This window comes from Vipera ursinii, assembly GCF_947247035.1.
Source record: "Vipera ursinii genome assembly, chromosome: 8".
Lineage (NCBI taxonomy): Eukaryota > Metazoa > Chordata > Lepidosauria > Squamata > Viperidae > Vipera > Vipera ursinii.
Window position 1 is genome coordinate 2104796 of NC_139519.1, and position 23653 is coordinate 2128448.

Sequence of the window (23653 nt, forward strand, 5' to 3'; positions counted from 1 at the left end):
GGGCAGCCGGGCGATTATCTGCGGACGCGATGAGGGCAGCGAAGTAATTAGACTTCGCTGTCCTCATCGCCGCGAGATAAGACCTCATAAAGGTTCTTAACCGCAATCGGTCAGACTCAGACTGGCTGGATCTCCAACAGCTCTCTAGACCTCATCTCCGAGGTTTGTTATGATCCACACAATCAAAGGCTTTAGCATAGTCAATGAAGCAGAAGTAGATGTTTTTCTGGAACTCCCTAGCTTTTTCCATGATCCAGCGTATGTTGGCAATTTGATCTCTAGTTCCCCTGCCTCTTCAAAATCCTGCCTGTACTTTTGGTAGTTCTCGATCCACATACTGCTGGAGTCTAGCTTGTAGGATTTTAAGCATAACTTTACTAGCATGTGAAATGAGTGCAATGGTGCGATAGTTTGAACATTCTTTGGCACTGCCTTTCTTTGGATTTGGAATGTAAACTGATCTTTTCCAAACCTTTGGCCACTGTTGAGTTTTCCAAATTTGCTGGCAAATTGAATGTAGCACTTTTACTGCATCATCTTCTGTGTAATTTTGCCACCTGTTCTTAATCTCTTCTGCCTCTGTAAGGTCCCTGCCATTTTGGTCCTTTATCATGCCCATTTTTGCATGAAACGTTCCCTTCATCTCTCCAATTTTCTTGAAGAGATCTCTGGTCCTCCCTATTCTATTGTTTTCTTCTATTTCTTTGCACTGTTCATTTAAGAAGGCATTCTTATCTCTTCTAGCTATTCTCCAGAATTCTGCATTCAATTGGGCGTATCTTTCTTTTTCTCCCTTGCCTTTCGTTTCCCTCCTTTCCTCAGCTATTTGCAAAGCTTCCTCAGACAGCCATTTTGCTTTCTTGCATTTCTTTTTCTTTGGGATGGTTTTAGTTGCTACCTCTTGTACAATGTTGCGAACCTCTGTCCATAGTTCTTCAGGCACTCTGTCTATCAGATCTAATTCCTTAAATCTATTTGTCACCTCTACTGTATATTCAACAGGGATATGATTTAATTCATACCTGAGTGGCCTATTGCTTTTCCCTACTTTCTTCAGTTTAAGCCTAAACTTTGCAACGAGAAGCTCATGGTCTGAGCCACAGTCAGCTCCTGGTCTTGTTTTTACTGACTGTATAGAGCTTCTCCATCTTTGGCTGCAGAGCATATAGTCAATCTGATTTCTGTGTTGACCGTCTGGTGATGTCCATGTGTAGAGCCGTCTCTTGGGTTGTTGGAAAAGAGTGTTTGCTATGACCATCGTATTCTCTTGACAAAATTCTATCGGCCTGTGCCCTGCTTCATTTTGTACTCCGAGGCCAAACTTGCCTGTTATTCCGGTTATCTTTTGGCTTCCTTCTTTAGCATTCTAATCCCCCATGATGATAAGGACATCATTTTTTGGTGTTAGTTCTATAATGTGCTGTAGGGCTTCATAGAACTGGTCAATTTCATCCTCTTCAACACTGGTGGTTGGGGCATAGACTTGGACTACTGTGATATTGAATGGATTGCCTTGGATTTGAACTGAGATCATTCTGTCATTTTGGGGATTGTATCCCAGTATTGCTTTTCCTACTCTTTTATTGACTATGAAGGGTACTCCATTTCTTTTGAGGGATTCTTGCCTGCAGTAGTATACCTGATGGTCATCTGAATTAAATTCACCCATTCCTGTCCATTTTAGTTCGCTGATTCCTAAGATGTCGATGTTCAGTCTTGTCATCTCTTGCTTGACCACGTCCAGCTTTTCTTGATTCATGGATCTTACATTCCAGGTTCCTATGGAGAAAAAACCTTTACAGCATCGGGCTTTCCTTTCACCACCAGATACATCCACAGCTGAGCATCCTTTCGGCTTTGGCCGTCGCTTCATTCTTTCTGGCGCTACTAGTACTAGCCCTCTGGTCTTCCCCAGTAGCATATTGGATGCCTTCTGACCTGAGGGGCTCATCTTCCAGCGTCATATCGTTTTGTCTTTTGGTACTGTCCATAGGGTTTTCATGGCAAAGATACTGGAGTGGGTTGCCATTTCCTTCTCCAGTGGATCACGTTTTGTCAGAACTCTCTGCTATGACCTTTCCGTCTTGGGTGGCCCTGCACGGCATAGCTCATAGCTTCATTGAATTATGCAAGCCCCTTCACCACGACAAGGCAGTAATCCATGAAGGGGTTTCACTAGACTAGACATACCCAATTCTTGCAACCATTCTTCATACGTTTTAATGATCATTGTTGCTCTTCTGTGCACTTGTTCCAAAGTCTCAATATGTTTTTTATATCGTGGTTATCAAAACTGGATGCAATATTCCAAGTGTGGTCTGACCAAGGCATTTTAAAGTAGTACTAACACTTCACATGATCTTGATTCTGTCCCTCTGTTAATGCAACTGTGAGGAATAAAAATTCAATTCCAAGAGTGTTGGAAAACAAAACAAGTTTTATTGAAGCATTTGCAAAGGCTCATGGACCCTTCTACCTGCAAGGAAAGGGCCACACTTGAATCATTTCAGCATACACTTTTATGTCCTGTCCTGCAAAATATGCCACATCCTTCTGTTCCAGACCCAGTTGATAGGTCCATTCTGGTCACATGCTTTCTGACCGCCTAGCAACCAGACCTCCAATTATTAGATGAAAAGCCCCTTTTGTTTCTTATCTCTCCTTCCTTATCTGTGGCTGTCATGGTTCCGATAGATGAATGAATGAATGGACCTTTATTGTCAAAGTAAAACTATGTATACATTGAGATTGGCTGAGCCTCCCTTCGTGCCCCCTCACCCCAACTCACAGTGACAACAAACCCACTATCTTGTTACACCATGTGACCGATCAAAAGAACTTCAAGGCGCGCAACTTAGGCGTCCTCCTGGATACACGACTCAGTTTTGAAGATCATATAGGAGTTGTGGCCAGGGGGGCATTTGCCCAGGTTCGCCTGGTGTGCCAGTTGTGCCCCTATTTGGACCGAGATGCTCTACGTACAGTCACTCATGCACTTGTTACCTCCCATATAGATTACTGCAATGCTCTCTACATGGGGCTGCCCTTGAAGACCACCCGGAGTCTCCAGCTGGTGCAGAATGCGGCTGCGCGGGTTGTGATGTATCCCAATACTCCCATATTACACCCCTCCTGTGTGAGCTGCATTGGTTACCGGTTGCCCTCCGGGTGAGATTTAAGGTGCTGGTTCTTACCTATAAAGCCCTACATGGCTTAGGCCTGGGATATTTGCAGGGCATTAGTAAGGTACAGTCAAAAATGTTAAGACGGGGGCCAGGATGGTGCAATTGATGCTCTGCCTACTTTTCCTGTGCACATGACTGTTTTTGCCATACCCTAAAGACAGCCCTGGACAGAACTGAGAAATGATGAAATAATTTAGAAAGATTGAAACTGAAAAGAGGAAACGCTGCTTGATAGATTTATAAGAAAAACAATAGTAACAGAAACGTAACAGTACAGATTTGGAAGGGACCTTGGTGGTCTTCTAGTTTAATCTCCTGAACAAGCAGGAGACCCTATAGTACTATTCTGTCCAGTCTCTTCTTAAAAGCCTCCAGTGATGGAGCACCCAAAATTTCTGAAAGCAATCCACTCCACTGGTTGGTTGTTCTCACCGTCAGGAAATTCCTCCTTAGTTCTAGGTTGCTTCTCTCCTTGATTAGTTTCCATCCGTTGCTTCTTGTCCTGCCTTCAGGGGGTTTGGAGAATAGCTTGACTCCCTCTTCTTTGGAGCAGCCCCTCAAATATTGGAACACTGCTATCCTGTTGCAGACTGGACATATCCAATTCCTGCAACCGTTCCTCGTATGTTTTAACCTTCAGCCCTTAATCATCTTTGTTGCTTTTCTCTGCACTCTTTCCAGAGTATCAACATCATTATTATATAGTGGAGACCCAAGCTGGATGCAATATTCCAAGTATGGTCTTACCCAGTGCTTTTTTTGTTAAAAAAAAAAGGTGCCAGAACTTACATACGTCATACAACCCGCCTTGCCAACCCTACAAGGTTTACCTTTGTAGTTTAAAAAAAACCCTTCAATGTTTAGTGTATCTAAAAGACTAGGACTTTGTTCAAGGCAAATCTGGAAAATCCATCGAAAAAAGGCACCAAAACTCTGTTCCAGTGCGGTCTATGACAAAAAAAGCCCTGGTCTTACCAAGGAATTATAAAGCAGTACTGAAACTTCATGTGATCTTGATTCTATCCCTCTGTTAAGATCATGTGAAGTTTTAGTACCACTTTATAAAGCCCTAGAAAAACTAGTCCCCAGTGGCTGAGGCCAGAGAAGAAACTTAGGAAGGACCTGCCCTGACAGTTAAAAGTGGGAGGGGGAGATTTGTGCCTTCAGACTTAGAAGACTCCGTTAAGTAGAATTATTTTAGTCATTTCCTGGAAGGGCTGACACTGACTGACCCATCTTTTTCTCCTGCTTCTCTTCTAGGAGCACCTGGTTCCAGCTGGAGGCCTTGGGCTGCAGCAGGATCTCCCACTTCCATCCTGCCCCTCCCCTCCCTTCTCCTCTCTCCCCCCTCCTCCTCTTAAGGGTCCCTCTTCTGCACCCACTAATGACTGCGTGGATCATCCTTCCTATCAGCCTCTCTACCTTCTCAATCACTGGAATATGGATTGTGTAAGAGCTGTTGTGAGTTGTGGCTGGGTCATGCATGAGAGGTGGAGCCCGCATGATTTGTTTCCTCCTGCAGAGAAGCGTCCGTCTGGTCCTTCTGCTGCTCCTGGAGCTCCAAGTACTGCTGTGAGGTTGTGTCAGCGGTTCTCTTGGGTTCCTGCTAGCAGAATTACTTCCTAAAAGGTTACTTAGCAAAGGTGTTGCCAAATCATGACCTGTATATGCTGTGATTCATGAAGGAACAGGGCTGTTGAGATTTTCTGCATTCTGAATGGCATTTGGTACTGAACATGCCAGAGACCACAAGGGGCTTAAAGCCAGATCACCATAGCTCATGTTCATGTCTCCTCTGGAAGGGACGGTTTGAGGCTACTTCTTCCTCCTGCCCCAGCAGCCTGGCTTAGCCAGAGCTTCCCACGCTTTCTGTGGGCCAGCAGGAAAGAGACCGTGATCTTTTGGGGCCAGGTTGCCTAATGTGGCTCACCTGCCCTCATCATGGCTACATTTACTGTGATGCTCTTGGGAGGATGTGAGTGCAGTGCATAACCCCTACTGGCTCTCTGGCCCAAGACACAAACACACATCCCACGTGCAGGCAGGCTGATTGCAACAGGTGGTGTTGCTTAGGGCAGTCTCTGCCAAACTGCAGATTGAATGGGGGGTGGTCCTGCTCCTGCGGATGACCTGATTGATATGCCTACGTCATGAGGCCTCTGTCTTGCAGCATAAACATAGAGCCTGGTCTGTTTCCCACAAAGAGCCGGCAACAGGTTGTGTCCTTGCCTTACCCAGCTGCTGCCACTGAGAAGAACTTTCCATTCAGCCTTGGGAAGGGGAGAAGGGAAGGACCCTGTGCAAAAGCTGCTCTGGAAATATCCCCCCCCTCAGGAATATGGAGGGGGGGTGTTTCTATTTATTACAACTATCTTTCAACTGAACTTTTGTTCCTCCAAAGTAATTTACTCTTTAGCATTACATGGAGCAAAATTACATCTGAAGGAGGAAAGTTGCTGCTGCCCTGTGCAAATGCAAGGTGGGAAGGGATTTTCTAAGCAACATTGCCATGTTTAATTTGATAAATAAATTGAACAATGCAGCTCCTCAGTTGATTATTCAGACTCAACATTTATCTGCTTGGCCCAGCCTTGCAATAGGAAACAATGTGGTGCCGGAGCTGCTGCTGGGTAGCTTGCAACTTTCATCCCCCCCCCTCACACACAAAACAAGTTTTTTTTCTGACCTGGCCTTTGGGGCAGAGACAGAACTGCATGGTGGAAATTTCAGTTCAGTTCAAGAAAAGGGTCCACTGTGGTTCTTCAAAGGGAACCCCCCCTCTTTTGTGGAGGCAGCTGAGGCTTCCTAGCAAACCACAGCTTTAAACCGCTCAGGAGGCATTATTGTTTTTAATAACACTTTTCTATATATATGTTTTTGGTTGTTTTTAATTATGTGAACTACCAGAGTCACAAATTGTGAGGGGGGTGTCTATACAAATTGATTTAAAAAAAAACCTCCAGAGGAAATGTTAAAACTATATAACCCTTTTGCACCCCCACATCGGTCTGTGTCTCGTCTGTCTGTCTATCATCTATCTATCTATCTATCTATCTATCTATCTATCTATCTATCTATCTATCTATCTATCATCTATCTATCTATCTATCTATCTATCTATCTATCTATCTATCTATCTATCTATCTATCTATCCCTCTCTCTGTCTCGTCTCAATTTCTGCTGTGTGGGCGTGTGTGTAAGTAGTTGTATGTACACACGCATACTTCTACCTGGGTTTCCAAAAGCAGATATGGAGCACTCCAGAACCAACATCCAAACATTTCAAAGTTTATGTAAAGACCCACCTCGGCTAACCAGCCAAGAAACAGCCATTGTCTCAAAAGGATACTTTTATTAGGGGTTAGTGACAGTAGGGAAGTCAAGGCAAGATCTGGGGAAAATCCCACTTAAACGGAATATTTAAAACGAAATGGACATTATGACTTCCTACTGAAATCCAGCCAATCCACAGGTGGCACGATGTGTGGGTAACTGGCGCACATCTCAAGGTCTTCTCCAGCTCTGCAACCAAGTGGAGAGAGGCAGGAGAGGAAAGAGAAAGCGAAAGTTATCCCAAGCAAAAGCAAATTCCCCCCTCCTCCCACCAGAATGGCAGGCCCCAAAACAAGAGCAGGTATCAGGGAAAACAAGAAGGATTTCAGGACCTGGCAGTTTATGACCAATTTTTTATTTTCACTTTGTATCTCTGTGATTTTAGCAGGTGATTCTATCATTGGAGCTTTGTTTTATTTTGTAAACCAATTAGATTTAGCTATCAATATCATCTTTAAGGACATTTTTATCACATTAGAAAAACGCTTTAGATTTCATTTTTTTACAACTTTTTAGGCTATATTCTTTGGAAGAACTAAATTCTTGCATCTGACCGTGGTCTAGGAACTAAAATAGCCAACACTGCACTGGGGAAAGCCTAAATAGTTCTGGTATACTTTTTAAATAATACTAGACAAGGTATTACTAGATGACGGTTGGGTCACCCTTTCAGAGATGTTTCCTCACCAGATTTCTTAATACTTTCAACTGTGACAGGTACAAGCAGGAATCTCTCTGTCTTGAAAGGAGCCCATGTTAAACCGTATAACATAGTCAAACATCAGGGGCTGACCACAGGAAATATTTGATGACATTTTGTATTAAGGCAAAAATTGCTTTGTTAATATTTATGTCATAAAATGTTCCATAAAATTTGCCAAATTTTAATTTTACGGGAGTCATGAGTCCTGAATTTTGGATGCATTCTGTAAGTTAACCCATTTTAGGTACTTTGGTTCAAAAATGGTTAGTCCCTCGGACTAACTGCCTAGTTTGCTACAGTAGGTCAGCCAAGATCAGCAAGGTGAGACAGAAGATAACTCCCATTTCTATTTATCTGGCATCAAATCATTTCTAAACTGGTCCAAAGTGTTTGCATTGATGTAATTGAATCATATGGAAAACATGCCCTAGGTAGAACAACATAGTTTGTTGTTTGCAAAAAATTGATATTACTAAGTTTGCCATCAAGAAAACCTTCATGGGTTTGGGGTGCTCCACAGCTCTATATTTGGAGCACCCCAAATATAGAGCTGAAATGCAGAATTGGTGAAATAAAAGGATGCAAGCCCAGTGGGGAACTTTGTGGTGATTACAGCAACAGTTTTTAAAAGTATTTCCTCTGGACCCTGGTTTCAAATGGACCAAGCCCAAATCTTTAGAGGGCAGAAACCGAATGTGGAACTTTTTATTGTTAACCTACATGCTCAAAGGACCAATCTGGCAGACTTAAGCAACCAGAGTTGGCCGTGGGTTGTCAGGCAAAGGTCACATTCATACCTGATCTCCTGAAGGCTGCTCGGAAAGCAAAGTTCCTGACTTCTGTGCTACCCCCAGCTGGGCCAATTTTCTGAGCAAATGGCACAACCAGAATGAAATTTCTATAAGGTTTTGTGGTTTCCTGGAAATTTTCTGTAGCTTGCTTTTCTAGGGATAGAGGTCTCCAGTCTCCAGGTAGTGGACTGTACTGAATCTTGCCTATATATCCTAGTGGGTCAGCGATTGAAAGGCCTTTCAGGAAAGATTGGCAAGCCATGCCTAGATGGGCAGTTGCAGGTGAACGAGAGATGCTCCCTAATCCTGGCCATTTTCTGTAACCTTCAGTCTCGCTAAACTGACACGTGGGAGTGAAAGTGGTTTCTTCTAAACGCTTTGTGGGTCTGGTGATGTGAACCACTTGGGAGTTCCTTCACCCAGGGAGGCCTGTGCTGGAAAGCCGCATTCTCTGCCATTTCGGTGGAATTTAAAAACGTACTGGGGGAATTAAAGGAGTTTGTTCAACTGATTTGATATTGTTGCTTTGATTGAAAATTTTGAGCAATCAGTTGGAGAGCCAAGAGAGAGAGAGGCTAACACAGACTTCCATAAACATTAGGGAACTATTTTCAAACTTACCCAATTATTGCTGTCTTATCATCTATTTTGCACCATCTATTTTGCTCCTAGCTACGCCATGGCAGTTGTGAACCAGCATGTGTGCCCTGTTGAGAACTGGTGAGTTGTGCTGGAAAACAGGAGGACGTTCCGCTAGTGGGAGAGAGGAGGGTGTTGGGTCTCTTTTTCTTGGAGCATCTCAGAATGCCACGTAATCTATCCAAATGGCTGCAGGTCGTACAACGAATCTTGTTCTGCTGATTCTACCAAGCACGGCTACCCCAAAAGCTGCTGCACCTTGGAAGATGTCCCTTTGATCAGGTGAGGTAGAAAGAAGCTCGTGGAAGATGGGCCAGCGGCTGCATGAGCCGCTCTTGATGTGGCATCATGATATGGTGCCAGGCAGTTCCCAAATTGGGTGGGTTCAAAGCAAATGCATAGGGTGACTTGTGTCTCGTGCTAATGCTCTTTTCCTTCCCTTTAGTAAATGTGGCACTTACCCTCCTGAAAGTTGCCTCTTCAGCCTTATTGGGAACGTTGGAGCTTTCTTGGGTAAGCATTCCTTTCCCTCTCTTTTCCCAATCTCATTAGCATGTGAAGAAGCTGGTGGCAAGATGGCAACTGGCCACCTGCACACAGTGAACAGCTGTTGATCCAAGATAGCAAGGCTTTCCAGAGCAAAAATTCCTCTGTTAATTAAATCATCTTAGCATATTCGTGGCTTCCTGAAGGACAATTCTGGGCAGGAAGCAGGGTGAGGGAATAGCAGGTATCTTACCTTCATCAGGTAAGCATTCCAGGCACCTCCTCCTTTGTGGCTGTCCTCTGGGAATCCACTGTTTTCTCAAAGTCTTTGCCAAAATGCAGTGCCCAGAATTGGACATGATGTTCTGGATTTGTATTACAATAACTTCTCTTCAGCTTGACACATGTCTATTGATGCAACCTACAATTGCCTTTGCTCTTTTTGCCACTGCGTCACACTGCTGGCTCATGTCCAAGTTGTGATTGATCAAGATACCCAAATCCTTTTGACATCTACTGCAATCCAGGATGGTCTCTCCCGTATTGTACTTATATTTTTAATGTTCCTTCTCAAATGTAGGATTTCCCATTTGTTCTTTTTCAAATTAATCTTGCTGATATATAAGTTTATGCTGTATGCTGATTAGATTCATATTTTCCCCTTTGATATAAGGAGTAAAGGTGGCGTACACAATGCTCCCTCCTTCTGTTTTCCCACAGAGGCAACTTGAGCTGAGAGAGAGCAACTGGTCCAAACTCACCCAGTGAGCTCCCAGAACTGAGGGTGAACTGTAACAGAATACCAGAGTTGGAAGGGACCTTGGAAGTCTTCTAGTCCAACTCCCTGCTCAAGCAGGAGACCCTAACCCATTTCAGACAAATAGGTGTCCAGTCCCTTTTTAAAAGCCTTCAGCAATGAAGCACCCACAACTTCTGAAGGCAAACTGTTCCACTGGTTTATTGTTCTTACTATCAGGAAATTTCTCCTTTTCCAGGTGGCTTCTCTCTTTGATTAATTTCCATCCATTGCTTTTATCCTGCCTTCTGGGGCTTTGGAAAATAGGTTAACCCATTCTTCTTTGTGGCAGCCCCTCAAATATTGGAAGACTGCTATCTTGTCACCCCTAGTCCTACTGTTCATTGGACACTAGACATACCCAGTTCCTGCAACTGTTAATATGTTTTATCCTCCAGCATCCTAATCATCTTTGTTGCTCTTCTCTGCATACTTTCTAGAGTTCTCAACATCTTTTTTATATTGTGGTGACCAAAACTGGATGCAGAATTCCAAGCATGGCCTTATCAAGGCATTGTAAGGTGATACTAACATTTCACATGATCTTGATTCTACCCCTCTGTTAATGCAGCCTAGAATTGCATTGGCTTTTTGGGGAGCTGCAGCACACTGGACAACAGATCTGTCCCCCCCCCATTTTTTAAAGATTGGAACCACATTAGCTTTTTTCCAGTCCTTTGGTAGTTCCATAGTGCTTCAGGATCTTTGAAAGTATGGTTCAATGGTTTTCAAGATCACGTCTGCCAGTTCCTTCAGAACTCTGGGATGTAATCCATCTGTTCCTGGTCGATCTAGGGTGGACAGGAGTTGCCTTACCATTTGCTTGCCTATTTTTTTTTACTTTTGCATGCAAAGAATGAATTAAGCAGCTCTGCATTCTCCCTGCTTCCCATAATTTTCTTGCCATATTCTGCCATTAGTAGACCAATTCTTTCCTTGACTTTTTTTGTTTTTTTCATGTTGAACCTTTTTAAAAAAACAATTTTTGACAATTGTTGCAAATCTTAGTTCATTCTGAGCCTTTGCTTTCCTGACTTCATCTTTGCAGATTCTGGCCATATGCTGGTATTCTGCCTTAGTTATATGTCCCAGAATATTGGTTTCTTTTGGATTTCTTATTTTTCTTTTTCAATGGTATTGTACCAGACTGGGCTTTTATACCCACATTTTTCAGAGTTTCCCAAGTTAATCTTGAGTTAGTTTCCCCTTTAAAATTTTCATCCATAGAATCCTTCCCATGTTCTAAGTTTGCTGAAATAAACTGTTTTAAAGTGAGAGACACTGATTTGATTTGTTCTATTGCTTGTACCTTCATTATGTTGAATTCCAGTATTCTCCCCAAAGTTCCTGCAACTTAAGTCCAGTATAGCTGACTCTCTCCTCTACGTTTTGGACGGGAGGGTTTATGTACTGAAGTGGTGGTTACCTAGTCAGCTAAACTGATCTATCAGAGAAGATGAAGTTGACTTGGCATGGCTTGCAGACCAGTTCCTTATCAGTTCCAGAATTCTGCTGAATAATCAGCATCAAACAGAATGGCCCACAGTTGCCAAGGGCCACTCTCCTCCCCCCCCGCAAAGATAGGAACCCCTGCTCTGAAATGATGCCCACAAGCTTTGTGAAGACTCCTGTCCCTCCTTCTTGACCATCTCTTAGGTCTGCTTGAACCGCAGTCCCCTTTGGGGAGAAGACCGAAGGAAGGCAGAGATTGAGAAGCTCTGCTCAGTCTCCACTCCCTCTTGACTGAACCTGTTCTCCAAGCTCCAGTCTGTGGCTTTTGTAATTGACATGGCCCCCAAATAAATATGCTTTCTGTTGTTTTTAAAGTCTCTCTCATAGCTCAGGTTCCCCTCGTTCTTTAGTCTGAAGGTCTCCAAATGGTATTATTTGCTAAAAATTTTCCTCAGTTATACCCACCTTCTATTTCCTATACATGTGGCCGCCAACATATAGATCAAACACTCCCTTTGTGCATCCATATCCTTCTCTAACCCTCCTCCCATTTTTCTTTTCATTGGACTGTTGAGTTCACTAGAATTCATAATAATAAAACCATGTTTTTTGCATGGTCTGGTTTCAACATCATGCCAAGTTTTGGCTTGTCTTGATAAGTCAGTCATGCAACATATTAAGGCTTAAGATGGCTTGCTTGGTTTTGACTGCCATGTTGTGCACGTCCCTATGGGCTTTTTGTCCTTGGGAAGGTCATTCCCATGAGGTCCCACAGCTTTATTCTTCTGCTTTGCATGCTGGGTTTGACGCCTCTCTCTCTCTCTCCCCTCCCAGTGGCCATCATCTGCTTCCTGCGCTATGGGCAACTCCTAGAGCAGAGACAGGCCTCCGGGATAAACACAGCAGCCCTTATCACAGGTTGCACCAACGCGGCTGGCCTGGTGGTGGTTGGGAATTTTCAGGTTGGTTGAAAGGACAGTTGTCTCCAAGGTTAGGGTTGCTGTGTGCTGTTTCTGCTTCCTGGCCCTGTGGGACCTCTTGGCTATTTGGCCTTTGTGGAGCAGAGAGAACCACACTGCAGATTCGTTCCCATCCTTCAACAAAAGCTTGAGCAGCTGACTCCTTTGGTTTGAATAAGGCAATAATTGCTGCTGTAACACTGCCTTTGCCCTAGCGGCCAGAGCCGGTCTGCTACACGCCACAAGGGAGGCCTTTGCAAATGCAGAGCTGCCAGAAAATGGCCAACCTGAACACCTCTTTAGCTGGGCTGTTCGGCATTGCCAGGGTGGAGTGGATGTCAGTTGGGTTAGCCGTTTGACCTATTGCTGTGTTTCTCATGCTGATGTTGCAAGATGTTTGTGTTCCCGGAGAGGGAATGGCTGCTTTTTGCCCTTGGCGGCTTCATTGGAGCCAGACTCATGCTGGGCATCCTTGCCTGAGTTGCCCAATGTGCCGCTGAGGCAGAGCTGGCTTGGGCAGAGGCCCAACAAGAACCATCCATCCTATTTGGGCTTCCCGCTGCCTCCAGGTGGATAATGCCAAATCTTTTCACTACATCGGAGCTGGCGTTGCCTTCCCAGCTGGTCTGCTTTTCGTCTGCCTCCAGTGCTTCCTTTCCTATCACATGGCCGTTTCTGCCCTGGACTTCTGGATGGCCCATCTGCGTCTCTTCTTCTCCATCACGGCCTTCATCGCTCTTGTCCTCAGTATCCTTTTATGGCAACCTGCTGGTTGGGGAGAGTCTGAGAGGGCCCTGTGGCCCGGAGCCCCCTTCTCTTGTTTCTCCTCCAACTGAAGTTACGTATCGGCCCACCTCTTGTGCTCCCGTGCTTTCTCAGAAGCGCCCCTCTCCCCCGTGCAGAAGAATTGTGTCCTGCCCCAATTCAGTCCCTGGGTGGGCACCAGCCTTGACTTCCTTGCTTGGGCACCTGGCATCCCCTGGGCCAGGCCACCTTCTTCTGACCTTGCCTTGACCCCACTACAGGCGGTGCCTTCTTTACCCACGAGAGCTTCCTCCTGCAGCACCTGGCCGCCATCTGCGAGTGGGTCTTTGTCATCGACATTCTCGCTTTCTATGGGACCTTCAGCTACGAGTTTGGTGCCGTCTCCAGCAAGACCCTGGTTGCTGCCTTGCAGCACTCCAGTGGCCGAGGCTGCAAGTTGCCGGACAGCAGCAGCCCCTCTGCCCACCTGAACTGCCACCCGGAGAGCATTGCCATGATATGAGGGTGGCGAGAGGGAGGGCCGGTCCATCCCGCCCTCTCCTCTGCTCTGGCGGGCTGGCTTTTCCTTTTTATACCAAGATGGTTTTTTAAAGAATATATGGCTGCCTAGCCCATCTGAGAACTTTGTTTTCCAAACATCCAGAGATGTCCCAAGGATCTCTTTGCCCACCTTTGCGTCAGGTCACCTTGAAGCGCTTTCTCTGCTGGATCTCCTGCCATCCTCCAGGAAGTGCCTCCAAGCCAAAACAGGGCTCTTGTGCGTGTCGGGGTACCCAAGAATCCAGGTTCCTCTGGCAAAAATTGTGCCTTGCTGCCACCCCATTTCCTTTCGAGGCAAGAGATGCTTAAGCTGCAGAAGCAAACCTATTTGGGGATGTCCCATGCTGGTGGAAATACACCCCTCTTGTTCCAGGCCTTTCAGGAAAATAAACCTGAAGTATGGAAAAAAGACCACCTCCACTATTTTCACAAACCCCCAACATCATACAGTTCCTTTCTCTTCAGCTAGGGGTAAAGCGGTTTGATATTTTGTAGAACTGTTTTGTATCTTTTACCTATGTAAACGAAATATAAAAAGAGCTATCAGAGGAAGACTGCTTGTGGTGTATGACTGTTTCTGTGTTCTGCATCTCTGTTTTGCAAAGTGTGTGGGGGGTGGACTTTCCATGCCACAAAGCCCTCCCCAGAGCAGCAGAAAGTCAAGTGACGTTTGCCTTGAGGACCCTTCTGCTTTCCAGGATCTCTTCGTGAATGCAGATGTTGCCCACACCAAAACCTAGCTCAACATCTGGGCAGTGCATAGACACAACCCACTCATACTTTTGCAGAGGAAAATGTCCCATCTCAGTTCCCTAGATTAACAGCTAAATTCCTCCTGCTGCTCATATGAGTTGGTTGACAGAAGTCTTCCTTGTTCTGCAAAGTGAAAAGGGTTTGCTGATGTAAGATGGTCTCTAAGCTCAGACCACAGTGGTTGTGTTGGGCACCTCGTCCTCCAGAGGAAACTTGGAAGGATACTGCCCGTTGCCCTCAATTAACCCAAATGTTGGGTTGAGTAAGAAGCAGCCAAATCAACAGCTCTGCAATGCAGCTTAATCAACAGAAGGCGGCTTCCTGACCCAGGGATTGTAAATTGTGTAGGGTGTCCTATATATTTTATAGAGTATGATGCATGTTAACGTTTTTATGTTTATTACATATTTTCTAGATAGATGGCCCTTCACAAGGTTTTTTTCCTTGGCCAGCCTGTCTTCTATCTTCCCCAGGTGGAACAGCATAATTTCTAGCCTGCCGCAAATCCTACGCTGGGCACTTGCTAGGAGTGGGAGTTAATATGGCTAGATGTGACATAAGAACAAAACACGGGAAAGAGTGGAGAGAAACTGAATACTACTTTTTTTTTTGCACATAGCCCATTTTGGGAGGTAGTTCCTCTCATTTCTGCCCCAACAATGCCAAACAACCATTTGAAAACAAGCCATTTGCTACCTTTTATTGTTCAAAAATCACTCTGAGCTCTCTGCGCGTTTGGGGACTTGCTTAGAAAAAGCACCGAGAAGGTTTGCATGCCACTCTGGAGGAGGAGGAGGAGGAGGAGGAGGAGGAGGACAGGACTTGCCAGTGCGGCGTTTCTTGTCCCCGGAAGCTGCTCCCGTCCTTTGCAACTGGGAAAATCCCCGCGGTTGTTGCCCCAGATGATGAAGGCGACACTGTAGGGTCACGTGTACATCACACCATGGAGATACTCCAGCCGGTGCACTTGCTGCTGCTTCCGAGCCTTTCAGATTAAAATAGAGGAGTTCACCCTGCAAACCTCAAACTGAAGCACATCACCCAGCGAGCGCTGGACTTGCAGCACCGAGATTAGACGAGTCGCTTGGCTCTCGGGCTCCGGCTGAACGCAAGAGCTCTGCTACCGAGGCGGGTGTGAGCCCTGCCCTCCCAAGCTACATCCCAGCGGCCCGAGAGCAGGCAGTCCAAGGCCAGCCCCCCCCTCACCTTCTCCTCCTTGTGCTCCTCGTACTCCTGGTCGTCGGTGGGCAGCTCGTGGCGGCACAGCGGGCAGGAATTGGTCTGGAGGGAGAAAGGCCTCAGCACCTGCGCGGGGGGGGCCTCCCCTCTCCCCGCCGCCGTCTCACCTTTCCGAGCCAGGGAAGAAGGCAGCCGGCGTGGAAGAGGTGCTGGCAGGGCATCGTCCTCGCCGCCTCCGCCGCCTCGAACTCCAGCAGGCACACGGGGCACCGGAGCCCCTTCGCTGAGCGCGGAGGGCCGAGAGACAACACGGCGTCAAACCGGCTGCAGCCGCCCGCCCCGTCAGCCGAGCGCTTCTCCGCAAGCGCCCCCGGGACTCCGCCTCTGCTCCCGGAAGGCCCGCGGGGGAGCCGCTCCCGCCCAGCGCCCGCGACCCTCGCCCACCTGCTTGCGGGGCGCTGACGCGGACCTCGGGCAGGCCCTCCACGGCCCGTCTGGCGGCCGGCGGGGGAAGCCGGTGGTCCCAGTCGCCGCCCTGCAGCGCGCCTATCTCCAGGCCGCGGAAGAGAGACCTAGAGGTGCGGAAGTCGACCGTGAGCCCGCCGGCCGGGCCCCTCCTGGGCTCGCGGCCCGGCCGCCCCCGCCCGGGCCCACCTGGCCAGCTCCAGCAGGGCGCGGCGCGGCGGCAGGCGCTCTTCCGGCGCGGCTCCGGGCTCGCAGTCGTGCTCCTCGAAGTAGGACGCCATGGCCGCGACGGGAGGCCGGTCCCGCCCGCGCCCTCCTCGGCCGGCGGCCCGGCAGGCGGCCAATCCGGGCGGGCCTCCGGCTTTTCCCCCGCCCCGCCGCAATTGGCCGGCAGCGCAGAAGCGGCCCCCGTTGCGCGACCGAGGCGCTTCCGGCTGCGAGCGCCCCCGGGAGGGGCGGAGAGCCGGCTTCAGGCGACCCCGCCAGCCGCGCGAGAGGCCGGCCGGTCTCCGGATGCGAGCGCAGCGTCCCGACGCGCCGCTGACCCGACCGCCAACCGTCGCCTCTTTCGGCCTCCGCAGCGCCGCACGAGCGGCTCCCTTCCGCTCACGACGCCCACCCGAGGCCCTTCCAGGGCCGGCCTCTTCCGTCGGGGCTGCTCGGGGATCGGCGGGGCTCGCCAGGCAGCGCTGGCGAAAGAGCCGCGGGCGCAAATGGCGGCTGGAAGAAGACGGGGTGGTGGTGGCGGCAAGCCGTAGGCGAGGGGAGGCTGGCCGTCGCTCGCTTCGGGCTCTCCCTCCAGCGAAGTTAAACCTGGCCGGCCGCGTCCAGCCGGCGGGCCGGGGCTTCCCCGGGGAGGGCGGTGGGCTTCGCGCAGCTCTCGGACGCTCAGAGTTCCCGTCCCAGGAGAAGCCGCTCCACGCCGAGCGTAAGCGGGCCAAATTCGTCGGGGGCCCTTCGGGGCCTCAAAACAAGACCTAGGAGACGGGAGACTTCAGGGCACGTTCTGGGCTGAAAACCAGGGGCAGCTTCCCACCAATTTAAGGCAGAAAGGGCAAAACACACCCTAAGAGGCTCAATGTTTCAAAAATCCTGAAACCTTCCTATACCAAAAATGTGTGCAATTGAGAGTATCCACAAGAATGGTACAGCCAAGCAACCCCCCCCCCACAGGTCACAAGTGTCAGTTGTGGTGGGATATACCTTCTGTCCTGAAGGGACACAGTGGCTCAGTGGGTTAGGACGCTGAGCTTGTCAATCAGAAGGTCAGCAGTTTGGCAGGCCGTGTAACAGAGTGAGCGCCTGTTACTCGTCCCAGCTTCTGCCCACCTAGCAGTTCGAAAGCACATAAAAATGCAAGTAGAAAAATAGGGACCACTCCAGTGGGAAGGTAACAGCGTTCCGTGCGCCTTTGGCGTCTAGTCACGCCGGCCACATGACCACGGAGACGTCCTCGGACAAGCGCTGGCTCTTCGGCTTTGAAACGGAGATGAGCACCGGCCCCTAGAGTCAGAAACGACAAGCACGCATGTGCGGGGGAACCTTTACCTTTACCTATACCTTCTGTCCTAGGTGCAGAAGAGGGCAAGCCCCTTCCCCAAGTACAGCTGGGCAGCAGTGGGAGGAGAGCCTTTTCTAACCAGACGGCTGGAGGCAGGAGATTCAAGGCCTGGGCCCGGTTTGATTGCTGTAGCCCAAGAAATCAGTGCACAAGGCCTTGCTGCTGGGAGTAATGCATCTCCTCTGGGACAATGGAGCAGGAAGTACACAAGCAGGGAGGCTGGCTGGCTGGCCGGCTTCCTTCCCACTCACTCACAGAGAGTCCTTATTGGTGTTGAGGTCGTGGACGTCAAGAGGGCTGTGTCCTTTGCTTCCTTTCTCAGTTTGCTTGCCACAATGAGAAATGAGGTCGAGGCTACTGCCAGGTCCTAGCAAAGCCCCGATGCCCTGCACCCCTGAAAGCTCAGCTGATCAGTCGCCACCAGTGCTGGTCTTTGCTGGAGCCACCTGGTTCCCAGATCCAGAGAGAGTGAAGTAGAGGGTGATGGCTGAGATGATGAGCAGAATAGCCACCACAACCACAGCCAACAGGATGATCTTGAATTTCATATTCTCCCAGCGTTTCTTCTGGGCCAGTGTCTTTGTTGTCTTGGTGAAAGCAGAACTCTAAAAAAAACCCAATTGGAGGTGGCTGTAATCTCATTCCAGTAAATTCAGGTAGTCCTCAATTTACAACCGTTTGTTTAGTGACTGAAGTTACAACGGCACTGAAAAAAGTGACTTTTCCACATGTCAGACTGCTGCAACATCCCCATGGTCACATGATCAAAATTCAGGCACTTGGCAACTGCCATGTATTCACGACAGCTCCCCTCTCCTGGCTCATATGATCACCATTGGTAACCTTCCAAGCTGGCTTCCACCAAGCCAAGTCAATGGGGGAAGCCAGATGTGCTTAACAACTGCAGTGATTAGCTTAACAATTGTGGCAAAATGGTCATAAAGGAGCACAATTCAGTTAAGTGTTTTGCTTATCAATGGAAATTTGGGGTCCATTGTGGCCATGGGCCTTTGGCCCTAAGGTCTCTCCGTGGCTTCCATGGGAATTGCCCACGTCATGAAGGTTAGCCATTAGTAGAGCCAATGGCTGAAAAGACGCGTGTTCCAGCTTCTGCCCTGGAATGGCTGCCTGCTTGAGGGAAGTGGCCAGTGGCCAGTGGCCAGCCTAGAAGACCAGGCACAAATTCCACAGTGAGGAGAGATTCAGCCCAGTCACACTTCTCTGCAAGTACCTGCCTGAAAGCTACTCACAGCCTCTGGCCCCACTTCTGACTTCAAGGCCTGGTTGAGAGTCCGCTATAAGGCTTCTAGCAGCCCCTTCCGTGGTGATAACAGGAAAGTGGACTGAAGTGAGGTGGTCAACAACCCGGTCATTGCTGGTGTGGCTTTGAAAGGGCATATTTGGGCCCAAGAGCTGCACATGGTTAGGCAGAGGGGAACTCAGCTCCCTACAGAATTCATGGTCTTTTTCCAGGAGAAGCAAACCCATAAGGAAAGGAAAGGAAATTAATGGCAGAAGCTGTGGATGTTAATTAATCAGAGTGGTTTGGCACCTTTTTGGAGGAGATGCAAAATCTATTTTATTCAACACCGAAGGCTGTTAAGAGGGAGTAAGACCCTACTGCTGTGCATTACAACACTAATAATTCCAGTTAATGTTATGTGTTTGTTGAAGCTGCTTTTACAGCTTGGAGCCAGAGGTTCAAACCATTGGAACATCAGCCAGGCTGAATAAGGCAAATGCCATCAGTTTGTTTTAACTGACCACATTAAATCATAACAAAACATTTTTTCAAAATGTTAAGAAGTTGGAAAGGATATGCTAAGATGGGAAAAACTACAATTCTCACTATTGGGAAGAATTTCTGTGACTAAAATTTAACGTTTTACCTAGCATGCTATTTGTGTTCCAGACAATGCCTGTTCTAACAATGGATGTATCATTTAAACCTTTGGGTGTTGGCGGCCTGGAGCGGGGGAGAGGAGGGAAAGAAGGGATGGTTTTGTGGAAGGGGTAAACGTGTGTGCACAAACACCTGTTGCTCGCACGAGTGAGGCTGCAAATGCCAATGTTTGTGGCGATGCTCCCACAAGAGGGGCTCTGTGCATGCGTACAAACGCACACTGGCCAGCCATTCACGCAGCCCACAGGTTGGGGACCCCTGATTTAAACAATGGCAGAAAGATTTATGTAAATTTGTGTGGCAAGGTAAAAAAAAAAGCAAGTTAAATACAAGGTGTTACAAAACACGAAAGATCCGGTCGGGGCATACGGACGCTGTCGCTCAGTGCAGAGCAAATTGTCCCATGTGGAGTTGTCCCTGCAGTGATTTGGCTGCGGTGAGTTGGTCACAGCAAGTTGTCCCATTCCGACTACAAAGCTCCCAACCAAGCAGAGGAAATAGATGGACATTTTGCTAATCAGTTAAAGGGTGCAGGATGCATGCTACAGTAGTGATGGGGAACTTAATTACCCTGTTATCAATTGGGAGACAAACTCTGCACCTAGTAGGAGATCAAACAGGTTCCTAGCAGACAACAATGTTATCCAGAGGGTCAGCTATAGGAGCAGTTGAAGTTCTGGAAACTTTGGGGGAGAACGATCATGTCATTTTGGAATTCAATACAATGTACACAGAACCAATAGAACAAAGTCAAACTAGAATCTTGGACTTAAGAAAGCTTAAAGAGAAAGCTTAGGAAGAATTCCAAGGATGCAAATTTTAACCGGGAAAACAACTCAAGACACTTGGGAAACTGAAAAATGGAATTATGAAAGCTCTGTCTAACACAATATCACTGAGACCAGTATGCTTGCATAAATAACTCTGAAAAACTGAGAGACAAAAAGAAGTACAAAAAATGGAAAGAGGGACACATAACTAAGGCAGAATACCAGCATATGGCTGGAATCTGCAAAGATGAAGTCAGGAAAGCTAAGATTCAGAACGAACTAAGACTTGCTACAAATGTCAATAAAAAAAATTCAACATGACAAAACAAGAAAAAATCAAGAAAACTATTGGTTCACTAATGGGAGAAGTTGGCAAGGAGGTGACAGGCAGCAGGGAGAAAATGGGACTGCTTAATTCATTCTCAGCATCTGTCTTTACACAAAAGGAAAAAACATCAAAAGCAATACTATGAAGGAGAATAAGAATACAAGTCAAAATATGCAAGAAAATAAGAGAATCTCTCTCCCCTTCAGATGAATTCAGATCTCCAGGACCAGATGAATGACACCCCAGGGCTCTGAAGGAGTTGGCAGATGCGATCTGAGAGTCACTGAAAAAAATCTTTCAAAGCTCCTGGAGCACCAGGAATTCCCAGAGGACAAGAAAAGAGCTGATGTGGTTACAAACTTCAAAAACAGGAAAAAATGGATCCAGGAAGCTGCAGACTAATCAGTCTGTCAATAATAACTGAGAATCCAATCAAACAATGGATTTTCAAGCACCTGGAAACAAGCAAAGTGATTACTAGAAGCCAATATGGGTTTGTTAAAAAAAGATCACGCCAGACAAACCTAATTGTATTCTTTGACAAGGTGGCTAATTAGTGAATCAGGGAAATACTGTTGGACTAGTTGACTTCCACCTGAGTAAGGCAGTCGATAACAGTAGATCCCAACCTACTCCTTGGAAAGTGAAAAATGCGGGATACACAGCATCCCTACCAGAGTTTCAACTGGCTGACAAACCAGGCTCAACATATAATCCTCAGTGGAGGGAAGCATGCAGAGGGCTACCTCTGCCTGGTACTCTTCAATATCTTCATCAATAATATACATGAGGGGATGAAAGAGAAAGTCATCAGATTTGCAGACAAGGCGGGGGAATAGCGGACACTTTAGAAGATGGGGTCAATATCCAGAAGGATCTTGACAGACTTGAACATGGCCCTATCCAACGAAGTGCAGTTCAGTGGTGAGAAAAGTAAGGTCTGACACTTGGGCAGGAAAAATAAAATGCACAGATATTGAATAGGTGCTACCTGGCTCAACAATAGTGACTGTGAGAGGGACCTAGGTGTCCCACCTAGTGGAGCAGCAGTTAAGTATGAGCCAACAGTGCCAAAAAATCCAATGCAGTCTTACGATGCATCAACAGAGGGATAGCATCAAGATTACGGGAAATGATAGCACTCTATAGTGTGGACAGTGAGGCCACGCTTGGAATACTGTGTCCAGTTCTGGACACCACAATATTAAAAAGTTGCTGAGACTCTAGCGTCAACGCTGCTAACATCGGATGTTCTTGCTTTGACAAAAGATGAAGAAGCAGCTATTTCATATTTAAAACGTGTGTTACTTTTAGAGCTAGAATCAGTTGGTGCTGGAGGGTAGAGGAAGAATGTCTCTCAAGGCTGTTTTGAAATACGAGAAGATAAGAACTTGGTGGGTTGTCTAACAGAAGGGAAAACTGACCCTTCAAACTAATTGGAGAATGTGATTAATGACGGCAATGAAAGGAGAACTGTGTTTAATATTATTGTGCTAAGGGGAGGGGAATTCAGATTCCAGCTTCCAGCAAGCATTGCTGATGTTACAGGGCTCTAATAAAAGACTTTTAAGGTAAACAATGCCTCAGAGTCCTTTGAAGAGCTCATCCGTGGGAAACTTGACATCTAGAAAGAGTACAGAGAAGAGCAACAAAGATGATAAGGGATGTAGGCTAAAGCATATGTTGAATTGTGCTGCCACCACATGGCCGTTTTGGGAAAATTACAATGTGGGCATCTAGAACCCCTCCTACCCTATGATGTATTTCCTCTCCCCTCCCCTTTTCTGGGATGAACTTCCTCCTTCTTGTTGGCTCTGTGCCTGATATCATCCATAACCGGCAGACATGATAACCAGCAGACATGTGCTCCAGATCCATGTGCAGACGCTGGGAGTTATTACCATCTTCTGACCTTGGAATACTGTACAATAGAGCCTTGGTGGAGCAGTGGGCTAATGCCTCCTTAAGTAACATCAGCTGCCTGCAATTAGTGCAGGTTCACATCCCACCAGGCTCAAGGTTGACTCAGACTTCCATCCTTCCGAGATAGGTAAAATGAGGACCCAGATTGTTGGGGGCAAAAAGCTGACTTTGTAATAATGTCGCTTGGGGGGGGCGAAAGCCCTAATAAGCAGGCATATACATAGAATGAAGGCTATTGCTAAGCACATTGTGCTTTAGATTGTAAGCCACCCTGAGTCTTCGGAGAAGGGCGGGATGTAAATGGGATTAAAATAAAATAAATAAATAAATATCTCCTAACTCACCTTATCATTCTGTAATGTACGCTACATGCAAATAAAGGTATTTCTGGATGATCAAGGTATTTCATGAGTTCAGCTATCTGGAAAAGGGCTGTTAACAGTGATAACAAGAGAGTAATCACAATACAGCAGTCTTGATTCAGAATAGTCAGAAGATGTAATTTGAATTCCCTTTGTCTGCCATCTAAAGTATGCATGTTTTCTGCAAGCAAGCTTAGTCAGAAGATGTAATTTGAATTCCTTATGTCTGCAATCCTACATGTGCATGTTACCTGCAAGCAAAGCTCAGTCAAAAGGTGCTTCGAAATAGTGCATGCCTGCCATAAAAAGGAGATGAGTAATTCGCCATTCTCCAGCTGATTTTGCAAGAAGCAGAGCCGTGTTTCTAGGATTGAGTTTCTGTCAATGTTGTCTCTTCCTGTATTCCTGAGGAAACCAGCCAGAAGGCTGGTTAAAATCTTACTGTTTCCTTGCCAGTGAATCACTAGCCAGCGTTTTAAGTAATTGGAGAGGCCTTAAAATGCAAATGAACTCTGCTAAGATGTACTTTGAATGCTACAAACGTTCCTAATTGCAAGAGAGACTGTGTTTGTAAGCTTGAGTTTATAAAATCGAATGCAGGATCGAAACTTCCTGTCTGTCTTCTCCAAAACTGTCTTTCACCCAATTTCACTGGAAAGTTCAGAGACTTACTTTTGTGTTCAGAGCTGAATTTTACTCAAACGGAAAAAAAAGGTTTGCCAGTTTGCTAAAATCCTTTGTTCAAAAGACTGCTCAGGG

The 23653-nt window shown here is 47.0% G+C and overlaps 3 protein-coding genes and 1 long non-coding RNA gene across 6 annotated transcripts in view; 1 reads left to right on the plus strand and 3 right to left on the minus strand.

Moving 5' to 3' along the window:
* The first annotated feature begins 4272 nt into the window (after positions 1-4272).
* On the plus strand, positions 4273-14726 carry TMEM150A (transmembrane protein 150A). Its single transcript, XM_083368181.1, has 7 exons — positions 4273-4634; positions 8686-8733; positions 8848-8934; positions 9098-9165; positions 12221-12348; positions 12915-13092; positions 13371-14726. Exons 1-7 carry the CDS (start codon positions 4570-4572, stop codon positions 13610-13612), a joined length of 816 nt encoding a protein of 271 aa, XP_083224307.1. The 5' UTR covers positions 4273-4569; the 3' UTR covers positions 13613-14726.
* On the minus strand, positions 6529-8655 carry LOC310643686. Its single transcript, XR_014493114.1, has 3 exons — positions 8635-8655; positions 8020-8089; positions 6529-6708 (listed from the first exon to the last, which is right to left on the minus strand). It is a non-coding gene; the product is annotated as an uncharacterized lncRNA (long non-coding RNA).
* A 363-nt stretch (positions 14727-15089) lies between the features above and the next one.
* Positions 15090-16920, minus strand: RNF181 (ring finger protein 181). 3 transcript variants are annotated; one of them, XM_083368184.1, is made up of 5 exons: positions 16237-16874; positions 16027-16154; positions 15750-15865; positions 15610-15684; positions 15090-15388 (listed from the first exon to the last, which is right to left on the minus strand). In XM_083368184.1, the coding sequence occupies exons 1-5, from the start codon at positions 16326-16328 to the stop codon at positions 15329-15331; spliced, it is 471 nt and encodes a 156-aa protein (XP_083224310.1). In that variant the 5' UTR covers positions 16329-16874; the 3' UTR covers positions 15090-15328. The 3 variants fall into 3 exon arrangements, with proteins under 3 accessions (XP_083224310.1, XP_083224309.1, XP_083224308.1); XM_083368183.1 differs by lacking the exon at positions 15750-15865 and having other exon boundaries at positions 16237-16920; XM_083368182.1 differs by having other exon boundaries at positions 15750-16154; positions 16237-16920.
* A 61-nt stretch (positions 16921-16981) lies between these two features.
* The window catches only part of VAMP5 (vesicle associated membrane protein 5), a gene marked incomplete at its 5' end in the record, with an annotated part of 36012 nt that continues 29340 nt past the window's right edge, over positions 16982-23653 (minus strand). The window contains 2 exons of the mRNA XM_083368869.1: positions 16982-17250; positions 17608-18213. Of these exons, the coding sequence (XP_083224995.1) occupies positions 18019-18213 (195 nt within the window). The 3' untranslated portion in view covers positions 16982-17250; positions 17608-18018. The remainder of the gene's footprint in view (positions 17251-17607; positions 18214-23653) is intronic.

Bases quoted from the DNA above. Each gene is read 5' to 3' on its own strand.
- TMEM150A (XM_083368181.1), top strand. From the start codon at position 4,570: ATGACTGCGTGGATCATCCTTCCTATCAGCCTCTCTACCTTCTCAATC. The intron at 8,734-8,847 runs GTGAGTTGTGCT...AAATGGCTGCAG, and splicing joins GTGTGCCCTGTTGAGAACTG to GTCGTACAACGAATCTTGTT. The intron at 8,935-9,097 runs GTGAGGTAGAAA...CCTTCCCTTTAG, and splicing joins GAAGATGTCCCTTTGATCAG to TAAATGTGGCACTTACCCTC.
- RNF181 (XM_083368182.1), bottom strand. From the start codon at position 16,328: ATGGCGTCCTACTTCGAGGAGCACGACTGCGAGCCCGGAGCCGCGCCG. The intron at 16,155-16,236 runs GTGGGCCCGGGC...CCGCACCTCTAG, and splicing joins GCCCTGCTGGAGCTGGCCAG to GTCTCTCTTCCGCGGCCTGG. The intron at 15,685-15,749 runs GTGAGACGGCGG...TTCTCCCTCCAG, and splicing joins TTCTTCCCTGGCTCGGAAAG to ACCAATTCCTGCCCGCTGTG.